Below are 12,693 nucleotides of genomic sequence, written 5' to 3'. Positions count from 1 at the left end.
ACCTCTACCAAGCTTGACAAGACCCTGATAAGAGCGCCCACACGTTTCTACAGCGGTACTGTAAACAGCCCAAATTTGGGCAAGGATTTCAACTAGATAGTCTTGTGCCCTGAACGTGAGGCTGGTTCGTGTGTTTCCCCCTTTGTCTATGCGGTATTGACAAGGCAACCAGCTGTAAGACCTGGAGATTTTACGGGCAAGCGTTCAAGAGGGGGGCACGTGGAGAACCGAGGTTGGACGCTACTCAAGGTTGTGACTGAGTTTAGTCTGAAAATGGGCACTGAAAGGCCCCCTTAAAATATATGAAAAATTTGGTAGTTAACATGATCGCTGTGACCTAAAAGAGTTTGCCGATTGTAGAGATGAAGAAAGTAATGTATTGAATTGGTGAATTTATTATCCTTTATTTAACCAGGTGAAAAACTAATTGAGATTAAAAATCTCTTTTACAAGAGAGACCTGGCCAAGATGCAGCAAAAAACATAAAGGACAAATTTCAACATATAAAAAATAAAAATAAAAAAAAACACATCAGAATACACATACATATACATATATATCACAAAGACCTTGTGGTGAAAAAAATAATCTTATGAACAATTACACTGACCAATGTTCACCTGCTCCATACTTTTCAGAGTGGAAACAAACTGTCTATAAGAAATTAAAGTAATCATTTTTAACGATTTTCGAAGAAGGTTCCAGGCAGAAGGTGCAGCAAACATAAATGCTTTTTTTCCTAATTCTGTTTTTACACCGGGGACCGACAAGTGTAATACATCATTTGAACGTAATCCATAATGGCCGTGATTTCTTGTTAAAAGGACACTCATATAGGTAGGAGCTAGTCCAAGAAGTACCTTGTAAATGAAACATAGCCAGTGAGTGTATCAAAAAATGAGGGTAAAGTTAGTATTTTTCTCTCTGTATGGTTTATTTAAAAATGTTTCTCTCTGTTCAAGTCATGCTTTCATGAGCCCTTTACAACAAAATGGTTGCACTGGTAAAACATCTAATATAATATCACAGGAATGTTAATTATTTCTGCATTTTCAAAGCTGAATTTTCAGCAGCCATTACTCAATTATTCAGTGTCACATGATCGTTCGAAATCATTCTAATATGCTGATTTGGTGGTTTTCTTATCCATGTTGACAGTGGTTGTGCTACTTAATATTTGTCAAACACGATGCATGTCTTTACTGTCACTTTTGATTAATGCGTCCTTGCTGAATAAAACTTTAATCGAAGTAAAAATCTTACTGACCTCAAGGTTTTGAATAGTAGTGCCTGTATTGTCAATTTGTCATGGCAGTGACAATGCTAGTCTCTATCAAGCTCTTTTGTCTCATCGAGTGGTGACATGCTTTAATTACAGACCTCCATATTTCCCTCAAGGGATTTTGGTTACCTGATGACATAATGTGTCTTTGTTTGGAGGAATAGGTTCCCACTGAAGATTAATGTTTGAGCCTGAAGCTCACTTTTGGGTTTATGAAACTGCTTTGCTAAGGCTCTTAATCTGAACCATGGCTAACTAAAATGCTAAATGCTGCATGAATACTGTTTTGAAAAAGTCAATGATTTGAATAGGTTTACTCTGTTAAACGGCTAGATGATAATCTTGCTTAGATGTTTACTCCTGTCGTCTTTTTTTCAGGCCTGCATAGATGATAATGTAGACATGGTGACCTTCCTTGTGGAGCATGGGGCCTGTATCAACCAGCCCGACAACGAGGGCTGGATCCCCCTTCACGCCGCTGCCTCCTGCGGATACCTCGACATCGCTGAGTAAGTACCACTTCCCCTCCACAGAAAATATGAAGTTGTTTCTTCATCTTCAGGCAGTTTTTTGTCCCAGGTGTTGATTCTTATTAAAATGAACTGATTTCATCATCTTCTTTTTTTTTTAAACCTTAATTTATTTTTTGCTACTTTTCCAATGCCCTTGATGTAAAGTTTTTGTTTTACCTTTGTCCCATACTTTAAATAAAAAATAAAAAAAGTATAAAATACAAATTATAGCTGTAATTGTCAAAATAAACAAAGTGTGAAATTATCAAATTTGATCTATTATGATACACAACGCAACAATTTTAGGAAGTTAAGTGCAGAATTTTAGGAAGTTAAGTGCATTTTAAGAGTCGCTTGTAGTTGCGAGGTGTTCAGCCGAAGCATGTGATGAAATATTTAAATGCTTAGTTGTACATCTAGTTTATTTTTTCCCTCACAGATCATATGTTGATAGGGTTTTTTTGCCAGCGATGTGTAACCTGGTTAAGAGGTCAGCCCAGGTTTGAAGCCCACAGTGAACACTGTTCTCATGCTACACCATAGGGATGGATTAGCACCTAGCCTGTGCTGAAATCATAGCTGTGGTGCATATGATTTGACACTTACACTCTTACAACAGGGAATCCAGTTCCATTCATTGAGTCATTCTTCCTGTACTAAGAATTGATAAACACATTCTCTTCTATGAAATGATTGTTTCATAACCTAGTGATCTGTATTGCTGCCCACTACCTACATACGCAGCAGCCTTCTAAGGCAGTGTCCTGACCGTCATGGAATCTTAGAGGTGACAGATTGGAAACACTGTACTTAGGCAGCACCTCTGTAGGCTGCACAAATAATGCTGCAAATGAGACAAATTGACGCTGAATTGATGTTGCTAAGACATGGCATTTTTAATTTTTTAATTTCATGCTTGAGCTATATTGGAAGCTTGAGATCTGTATAGGGAACACGGCACTCTAGAGAAAATATCAGCTGACTTTTAAATGGGGCAAACAGTAAAACGGAACAAGCTTGCTTTTGTCCTGAATATTGGGAGTACTCTGACCTGTTTTGTATGTTGATAGGACTAATATTTCTAGAACCCGAAACAGCAGTTGCCAGTGGTTGCTGTACAAAACGACACGGGCGTCAGTTTGGTTTGAAATGTGGTGGGGACAGAGACTCATTCAGAAGTGCATTTTCAAAAGTGCTGGGTACAAACTCTGCAGCCTGTTTAACCCGTAAATAAATGCATCAATCCGCAAAGTTTTGTTTGAGTTCTGAAATGGTCTAGTGCAGGGTTTCCGTTGTCCGGTAATTACCGGTCATTGGCCGGGAAAAAAATGAAATGTCCGACAAAATTAAATCTCTCCGGTCAAATTGTCCGATTAAAATTGCGTAATAATCCCGCCCCCCTAACACAATATGAATTTGAGAATAATTCTAAAATGTATAAAGCAAAAATACACCGACCTTTGGCTATGTTATAAAGGAACAGGCTCTAGGGTTTGAAAGTTATAAAACAACATCGCATGCTGCATTTCAAATAAAGCGCACGCCTAGAACGGCTGTAATATAGACCTAAACAACGAATGATTGCGTGAGACGTTTCAGATATGGCCAGGCCCATTGATATTATTGATAAAGTTGATAATTTGATAAAGTTGACGATGCAGACTCGCCATCTTCGCAGTAGTGAACGCGCCTATAGAGAGAAGTGTGCACGCGCCGGCGCCTCCGGGTCCTGATTAGCCTATATTGTCCACTATTGCTTCTTATTTATTAATCCAGGCAAATTTGTTGATGAAACATTGATTAAAATTAATATACAATTTATACAAAACGAAATTTCAAGCAAAAATAATATTCGAAGATCACTGGGTTGATTATTATTCGAAAATCGCAGCCCTCCACCACATGCACGCACACATGCATTAGACTACACACCAGAGCATGAGCAAAGCGGAGCGGTGTGACGCTTATTATAAGTTAAAAAACTTAAATATACGTTTCATATTTATAAATAATATAATGTTATTATTTTTTTTTTCATCTATGTTGATTAGGCTATATGAAAAGGGAACCGCATGAGATGAGTAAGATAGGATCATAAGATGACCAACAGGCCTATATATCGGAAAACATTTGGAATTGGTCAGACATGATTTTGACCACTTATTTAGTTTTGTTTTGTAGAAAGCCTTTCTTTTAAAGTTTATTTCGTTTTGTATAAATTTTATCTTCATTTTAATGAATGTTTCATCAACAAATTTGCCTGGATTAATAAATAAGAATTTATTCATATGAAGTGAGCATTTCTCTCTCTAGGCGCGTTCACTACTGCGAAGATGGCGAGTCTGCATCGTCAACTTTATCAATTTATCAACAATTTAAATGTTTCATGCATAATCATTACTTTCGCCGGTTATTTGTGGCAAGCTTTATTTCAGGTGTTGCGTGATATCTCTGCGCCCAATAACAGTGCTTCGCCTGTGCAGAGTCTCCGCAACAGCGATAGATTGAAACGCGCGTCCGAGTGAAGATTGCGCAAGAAGCTTGATTTAAAAAACAACTGATTTTAGCGCTAGATCTCTTATTTAATAGCGAACTAAATGAATGATCTGCTAGTTAACTGGATATGTTTTATTTATTTGTATTAGGTACATCCGTGCCTCAATGTTTTAAAAAGTGAATGTGTGTGAAACCATAGTAAAAAACAATTGGTGTTAATTGACGCCAATCGGACGTTCATGGTTTTTTCCGTCTATTTGAAAGTTAGGCTAATAATAACATGTTGCATTCTATACGGCCTGATTATGTCATTTTTTTAAGTAACATAGCCTGCCTCGAGTTTTCCTCAACTTGACTAATTAAGAGGCGATATTTGACCGGCATTTCATCAAAATGTCCGTTAAACGAAACCTCTGTCGGTCACTTTGACCGGCACCATTTTTTTCTAGCGGAAACTCTGGTCTAGTGGTAGATCTTTTGCCAAGCGTGTCAGAGGTTACGGGTTCTAATCCGCCCTCGGTATAGTTTTTTTTTCTCTCAAAACTGAATATGTTCATCAGTGGTTACAGTCTATATCAAGCAGCCAGGGACACGTTTGTGTGCATTTTATTTTGTAATTTCACCGGAATGAATATATAGAGAGTCTCTCCGCAACGGCGATAGATTGAAGTGCGCGTCCGAGTGAAGACTGTGCGCGAGCCACAGAGAACACTGTATCCACGACACTGATAGCAGCGGACACGAGCGCTCAGCTTGAGTTAAAAAACAAAACATTTTAGCGCTAGATCTCTTATTTAAGAGCGAACTAAATGAATGCTCTGCTAGTTAACTGGAGATGTTTTATTTGTATTAGGTACATCCGTACCTCAATGTTTCCAAGAGTGGTGGGTACAAAATGACTCATGACGAAATCTGGTGGGGACGCGTACCCACCGTCCCCACCGAAATCGACGCCTATGCAAAACGATACACTATGAAACACCTATGTACACAATATTTCAAACGCCTATGAAAAGCCTTATGATTCAGAAATACAATTTATATACTAATATGCACATTTTCTACATGCAATTGGACATTTCCCAAAGTTTCTTCTCGAAAACCATCCTAAATTCTGAAAAAAGCTTATTTTTACCCATAATGGGGACAGGGCTCAAGGCGTGGTCAAAAGGTCCATTGTCTATTATCATTACTGTAGCAATGCATGCAGCACACCTTAGACAAGTCACTTTAAAACCAAGCAGCTTTTGTTGGCCAACATGACGAATCTGCATGACCAACTTGAACCAGTTGCAAATTCTGTGTTGGTAATTTCCCTATCACGTGGATTACCATGGATTTTGCCTGCAAAAATTCACTGAACACTGGCAAATGTGTCAACCTTAATATGTATACGAATGAGCCAGGGTGGTTGATTAGTTTAGTCGTCCAATAACCGACTAGCTAGGCCTAGTTAAAAAATGTGGAGTTCCGCACATGCCTTGAATAAATAAGGATGTTTTTTTTCTCTATAATTCTGACCACCCTGCAAGATATTTGATTCGGATGTCTGGTTTGACGTTGCCAGCAAATTAATCTCAGCAAAGCAAGAACAATGAAGGCGCATCACATTGTTGTTGAATGACCAGTTTCAAACAAGTTGCAAAGAACAATTCATAAGTCGAGGGCTTCGTATTCTGTACTTGCAACAAGTTTTGCAAGTGTGTTTGATTCATATTAAGAAACTGCTAGTTGAGCTGCTTTGAATATGTAAGAAGATCCAGACTGTAGTAATGGCAGGTCTGTGTGGTCTTGTTCCCTAGTGCTGTGGTTTTTGAATCTGACATATGAGCAGTGAGGTTAGTGAGGGCGATGTGTTGATCACCAAGGTCAATGCTGAAACGGTCTTTCAGGCAAGAGACTGCCACTCCTTTATAACTCTAAAAGCCTATGTACTCTGTGACATGAATCCACGCTGTTAACCAGTAACAGAAGTGAAGGACCACTAAACTGAATTTTGATCAAGATGCTAATCACCACTTAAAGTCTTGAGGTGTCTATGAAGGTAGTAATTTTTAATTTTAATTCCAAATGAGCAGTTGTCAGTTCAATTTGGATCTCTAAATGATTGTACTAATCGCACCTGTTGCCTTTTTAAACGTTATGTCATGTCTTCGCAGGTATCTTATCAGTCAAGGTGCAAATGTCGGTGTAGTAAACAGCGAGGGAGAAACACCATTGGATATCGCAGAGGAGGAGGCCATGGAGGAGCTTTTGCAAAATGAGATCAACCGGCAAGGTACTGCTACCCTTCATCTTTACTGACAATGATTTGGCATGGGTGTACAAGGCTTAGTGTCATGTCCGCGTCATGCTGTGGTTGAGATCATTTCTTTCTGACGATTTTGAGTCAGTTCTTCAAATTAATTGCCTCGTACAAATGGCCAGGGGTGATATGTGCATCATGATAAACTTTCCCAGCTGCCGTGCACTTAAGTTGAGGCTGCAAGTCTTGGCAGGACTCCAGCGGGGTGCATTGACTCAGAATTAATATTAGAGCAGTGCTCAGACAGTAACGCAACACACAACGCCCTTTCTCCTGTGGCCACTCTTAACCTACCTGTGGACTTGCCTGGGTACTTGATGCCCAATGTATGTCATGCGTGTACAAAGTCATAAAGGATTTAGGGAAGTCGGTGCGGCCTGCTGTAGTGATGTCTCTTACATAATGGAGAAACATGATCCATTTAACCTGCTGCCCATTGTAATTATCCCAAACTAGATGGAATGGTTTTTCTATTTTTGGCCTTTACCAGTCTTGATGATGAAACAGAGCCCCACTGCTACTGAGAGGCACTGTTCAGACATGCGTTACCAGCCTGAGGTGGTGTTTGGCTCCTTGCTCACCAGGATGTATCAGCGGGAGATAATAAAGGCTGCTCTGGCACAGGAGAGGAGGCAAGAGCGGCTGGTGATGGAGCTGTAGCATTTCCACTCTCTTCTATGAAAATCTGTAAATAGGATTTAGCCATACATTTGAACAAGCTCCAAGACCAAGGTTCTTGCTGGTTGATAAGCAGTGTCAGGGTGGTGCAACTGTCCTGATAGCATAATGAAGGAAAAAGCCTCAATAAAAAGATAAAATGTATTTATTTTTATTTTAAGAATGATTTGTGGTGTTTTGCCTATATTTCTGTTTTTCTTAATGTTGGAGAAATTTGCCTTTGACCCACTTGACTGTCACTCATAAATTGGGAAAGTCTGATTAGTCAGTTGATATTTGACCATTTTGGGACTATCACATCAATTAACAGAACTGATTTTTCTCACTTTAATCTATTTCAGAACCTAACAATAGCCTTAGTTAGTTTTCACTAGATATTGACATTCACCATTGAAAAATTCATATTGGCTGACCAAGGCATAAAAATGTTTTGTGAAGAAAGGTGTGCCTTCCTCAGGTTTAGCTTTTGTGGCTTTGGCCAGCAGTAAGCCCACAGTAGCTGCTGAAACATGAGCCCCATCTTGGTATGCGGCAAGAAGACAATTCTCAGACTGCAAAAATCGAGCTTGTCCTTTATCTCTCCTAACAGCTCAACATTCAGCGTGAATTTGTTGATAATTGATCGGCCCTGCTATTTGTTAGCATGTCACACTCTTTAAGAGCATGTTATATAACATTCGCATTTCAGCCCACACTCATGGGCATTCAGTGAGGCCCTGCCAATGGGAGCTGTCAGCTTTCATTTGAGGGTTGGACACTTCAGCTTTGGAGAAGAGGCGTCAGCATGTATGATAGACCTATGCACACCTACAGCGTACAGTTCTGCATGCGCAGACTTAGGACTTCAGATATCATAACTGGTAAACCCTAATGTTTGAACAGCTGAAATGGATCATCCTTCTCCTCCTGATCAAGGAGGATGCTTGTCTTTCGGTGGTCAGACTGGAACGAGAGCCCACGCTTTACTCCATGCATTGTAATATAAGACACAGCTCTATTCTCAGCTCAGAGATGGCATTATGTAACGATGAGTGTTGTATAATACCTTCAACCTCTTCTAATGTGATTATCTTTTTTTTCCCACTCCCTGTCTCCTTTTGAACGAAACCCTAGTCATGAGGTTAAACTTAAGCAGAGGCCACCACCACCCCCCTCAGTAGGGTCATCCCTTAGACTTATTAGCCGTTGCTCATTTCCACGGGAATCAGGTGACCGAGGTGCCTCTTCCAGCCAAAGCAAGAGACATTTCCAGCTCCTGTTGCTTGGAAAATCAGATGTCGGAGGCGCTAAGTCCATCATAGATGGTGACATAATCTGTCTGATGATAACTGACTTTTGGTATGAAGAGGATTAATGTACCTTATATAAAATAGCCTTGAAGTCTGGTAAACTCACAGCAAAGTTATTTTTTCGTGCTTTGCTTAAGGGTAAAAAGAAGTATGAAATACTTAAGCAGTGGTTGGTATACTGTTAGCGAACATCCCGATGTAGCCCACACTGCTGGGAGCCGAGTTTAGATAAATATTTAAATATGTTCTATGCGCTTTCCTCTCAGTAACTGTCACTTTCATTTACAATTACAACTTCAATTTGTGTTCATGTTTAACTCATGTACGTCTGACCTTGAAGGACTGAACAGAAAAATTGGACTGAAGAAGGTGAAGCTGCAGAGCACGTCCACCTATTATGTAAATGCCACAGGCCAATAGTAGTTCACTTTGGCAAGCTGTTTTCAACACCTGAAACAAACTTGGTTTTGGCTTGATTTTGTTTGAAATGATGCCACCAGTTCCTCTTCTGATTTTGCTTGAACTATTAGGGTTGTTTTAGCTGTCTGGCAATATGCTTGGCTGTTGTTTAGCGCTCTTGTGGAGGTCAGTTTGTCTCTTGGTTTTTGTAAAGGCTGTATATTCTCCTGGCACTCCGAGCACTTTTGTTCTACCTGTTTTTACATGCTGCCTTGGTCTTTCAGATGAGAAAAAAGAGCCATTATACTCATCAGCTGTCTGTTACACAATGCATTCAAAACTATTAAGAAGGAAAAACAAAGCAAAGCTGTTTTCCCCCATCTTTTGACCTTGTTGAATCAGCAGAGCCACTGGTGACATCGCTACTTGTTCACCATTTTGAGAAATCTTCATCTCGATGGCCTGTCGAAAGTAGGCTATATCTTCAGCCTTTTGTCCTGGGTTGCTGAGGAGTGGTGGTGCTCCGGTTTGCACAGGCAAATAAAGAACTAATTGATACCCGTAAGCAGAGATAAGTCACACGAATGGCAGCACACATATAGTTCTGAACGAATGTCCACTGAGACTCTAATGTTGTGTTCACAATGACATCTGGCATGTTCTCAGAAATCAACAACTCTTGTTGAAAGTGAATGGCTTTTTACTGTTACTGTTAGACATTACTTAAACTTACTGTTTAGACATCACCTATTAACTCCAGAAAAGCCTATGATATTCAGTCTCCACTGGATGAAGGCATGTTCTTAATTCTCGTAATTACTTCCCACAATCGGAAATTTCCCTCTAAACTGCACTGCTCTGTCATGGAATTTGCACAGGTATTCCTACAGATTTCTGTCCTGTGGACCTTTCTTTTTCATGCTGCTGGGTTACTTCCAGCTCTCTTGTCAAACTCTTCAGCTAAACTGATCAAAATCTGTCACTTTAATCACATCATAGTTCACTTCCCCCAGCAGTCGCACCTGCCGGACATTCAGTTGGTCCTGTAGCCTAATAAGGGTTGTGGCATGCTCCTCATTTGTAATCTGAGATGCCTCCTTTTGCGTTCATTATTCTGACAAAAATGGAAGGTCAAGTAGCAGTCAGTTATCTTTCTATATATAAAGGTTTGACCTTGTTTTGGTACTCAGTGCAGTGGAGATGTTGCTAAGCGTTTTGATTAATGGTCGCTTACTTCAAAGTTATATACTCTGAAGTTTCTATTGTTGTTTCTGGTTTTAGCTTAATGCTGTTCAGTGGCCAGTTGCATAAACTTCTTAGACTAGTCTTAAAAGTTAGCCATCTAATTTTTTTCTTTCTTCAAGACTGGTTCTAACATTTTAAAATCAGTTACATCAAAAGGCAGAATATAATTTAGAATTCGTCAGAATACAGTCTAATTTAAATCGAAATGTAAGACTGATCACCTCTTGTCTTACTGTTAGACGTTCAAACTAGTTCTTAAGACACCGTCTGAACAAGTGGCTAAGTTTACGCAACTGGCCCCAGGTCTCTACATGCCTGTGTAAAGGTCAGGGTATATAGACTAGAGGACCTATTTGGCAGTCCTCCAATATGAAGTATTTTTCATGTTGTGTTTTAGATACAATTAAAATCATTTAAGTATGCATCGAATATTTTTCTCCACACTTGAATAATAAGTGATATGTTCTGGCACAGCAGAAAGTTAATTTACTTTGATTATAATGTTATTTTGTACTATCAATCAGATAGTAGTCAATAAAAGCTTTATGTACTTGAACAATTTCATTGAATTTAATTGACTTAATTCATGAAAAATTTGTAATAGGCACATTTTTTTCCTCACAAACAAACCTTTGTCTCTATTATAGACACACCAGTCATTCCTAAAACTGTTAACCTGGCTGCACTGTAGTCAACATAGTGACCCCTGTTGTTCTTAACTGCAGTTAAACATGCGCCATTCACATGAGCCATTCAGCATGCTTAACACATCATAAAATAACTTACCATGTCGAAGTATTCTATATTTTGCTTTTCGAATGGTTGGCCTCATGGACATCCTGCAGTTTGGCCAGGTCAAGTATATGTACTAATCCTAAGTATCTGCCCCTCCCTCCATCTTGCTCCAGGCGTGGATATCGAGGCGGCCAGGAAAGAGGAGGAGCGGATCATGCTAAGGGATGCGCGACAGTGGCTTAACAGCGGCCTGATCAACGACGTCCGGCACGCCAAGTCTGGGGGGACCGCACTGCATGTCGCTGCAGCCAAGGGATACGCTGAGGTTTTAAAGTAAGTTTGCTTGCCTTCATTAGAAAGATTTAGCCATCCTCAAAGGATTCAGAGGACACCTGTGATAATATTTGTCTTTATTCTTTTGCCAATAAGTGAGATTTAGCAGCTAGTGATGGTAGAAACAAATGAAACTTTGGTACAGCAGGTGTTGAGGCTTTACTTGGTCCATCCCATTCTTCACCTTTCAACTCTTTTTGGTTCTTGTACACAGGACGAGACAGTATGTCACCTGTTTATCTGCCTCCCATTACAGTAGATTATCATGAGCTGTTGAACAAACACTGCTCAAGATGTGTGGCAGGAGTTAGGCAGTGTCTCTGTTTACGGTGCTTTCGGCCTTTGGATGTCAGAGTTGAATGACTGTGACAACTGCTCCATCTGCTGCTGCACCAAAACAACAGGGCTGTAACCGGATATACTTTTTTTTTTTTTGGTGTGTGGAATCTCTGAAAACTTCACATCTAATGTGTATTTCTATGTGTGACAACTAAATGTTGGCATGCGTAACATGCCTTCTAGGCAATGGAAAAATGAGCCCATTGGTCTACACAATATCCCAGGCCTTTGGCAAATGAGGCCAAGCTTAGATTGCGGCACCAAAATCCAAGAAACCCAGATTTGTCTAATCTCATCATGCTATTTCTGTCGCTTTAACTGTTTGCAGGCTTTTAATCCAAGCAGGGTATGATGTAAATATTAAAGACTACGATGGCTGGACTCCGCTCCACGCTGCTGCACACTGGGGCAAAGAAGAGGCATGCCGGATACTTGTAGAACATTTGTGTGATATGGACGTCATCAATAAAGTGGTATGGGTTTTATGGCTCCGAGGAAGACTACACTGAAGCTAGTAGAACAGACAGAGTCTGAACTACAATTAAAATGTCTCTGATTCTAATTGAACCCTAACAATGTTGCATTTTGGTTTTCAGGGTCAGACGGCGTTTGACGTAGCTGATGAAGATGTCTTGGGATATTTAGAAGAGCTGCAAAAGAAACAGAATCTGGTAATTTCACACTTTTGGCATCGGTCCTTCAATCATAAACAATTCTGCTTTGTTCTGTAGCCTTAAGCTGACATGTTCTGTTTGCTTTAGCTTCTGAGTGAAAAGAAGGATGTTAAGAAGTCTCCTTTAATAGAAACTACGACTACTGGGGACAATAATCAATCTGTGAAACAACTGAAGAGGTAAATGGGTCCTGCTCACTAGAGAAAAAACACCATTATGTGATTGATAATACTGTTTGCCCACTGTCTTGACCCTACCATAAATGTCAAGGACACACGCACCTGAATCCACTTGGGCGCTTGCACACTGGAGCTTTTGGTGTGGACACAAATCTTTTTTTCATCATTGTTTGGGTGATAATGTGTTAGCTGTTTTCCCAAACTTGGATGCATCTGCTTGAAAAAGT

At 39.8% G+C, this 12,693-nt stretch overlaps 1 protein-coding gene across 5 annotated transcripts in view; it reads left to right on the top strand.

Moving 5' to 3' along the window:
* Window positions 1-12,693, top strand: part of ppp1r12a (protein phosphatase 1, regulatory subunit 12A) — an 87,038-nt gene that overhangs the window by 42,268 nt on the left and 32,077 nt on the right. For all 5 annotated transcript variants that reach the window (XM_056247455.1, XM_056247452.1, XM_056247454.1 and 2 more), the window contains exons 2-7: window positions 1,661-1,791; window positions 6,450-6,568; window positions 11,115-11,274; window positions 11,942-12,086; window positions 12,210-12,284; window positions 12,375-12,466. In XM_056247455.1, coding sequence (XP_056103430.1) covers window positions 1,661-1,791; window positions 6,450-6,568; window positions 11,115-11,274; window positions 11,942-12,086; window positions 12,210-12,284; window positions 12,375-12,466 — 722 coding nt within the window. The remainder of the gene's footprint in view (window positions 1-1,660; window positions 1,792-6,449; window positions 6,569-11,114; window positions 11,275-11,941; window positions 12,087-12,209; window positions 12,285-12,374; window positions 12,467-12,693) is intronic.

This window comes from Rhinichthys klamathensis, unplaced genomic scaffold, assembly GCF_029890125.1.
Source record: "Rhinichthys klamathensis goyatoka isolate OS25496 unplaced genomic scaffold, OSU_Roscu_1.1 h1tg000048l_1, whole genome shotgun sequence".
Classification (NCBI taxonomy): domain Eukaryota; kingdom Metazoa; phylum Chordata; class Actinopteri; order Cypriniformes; family Leuciscidae; genus Rhinichthys; species Rhinichthys klamathensis.
This window is presented reverse-complemented; position numbering and strand designations above follow the sequence as displayed.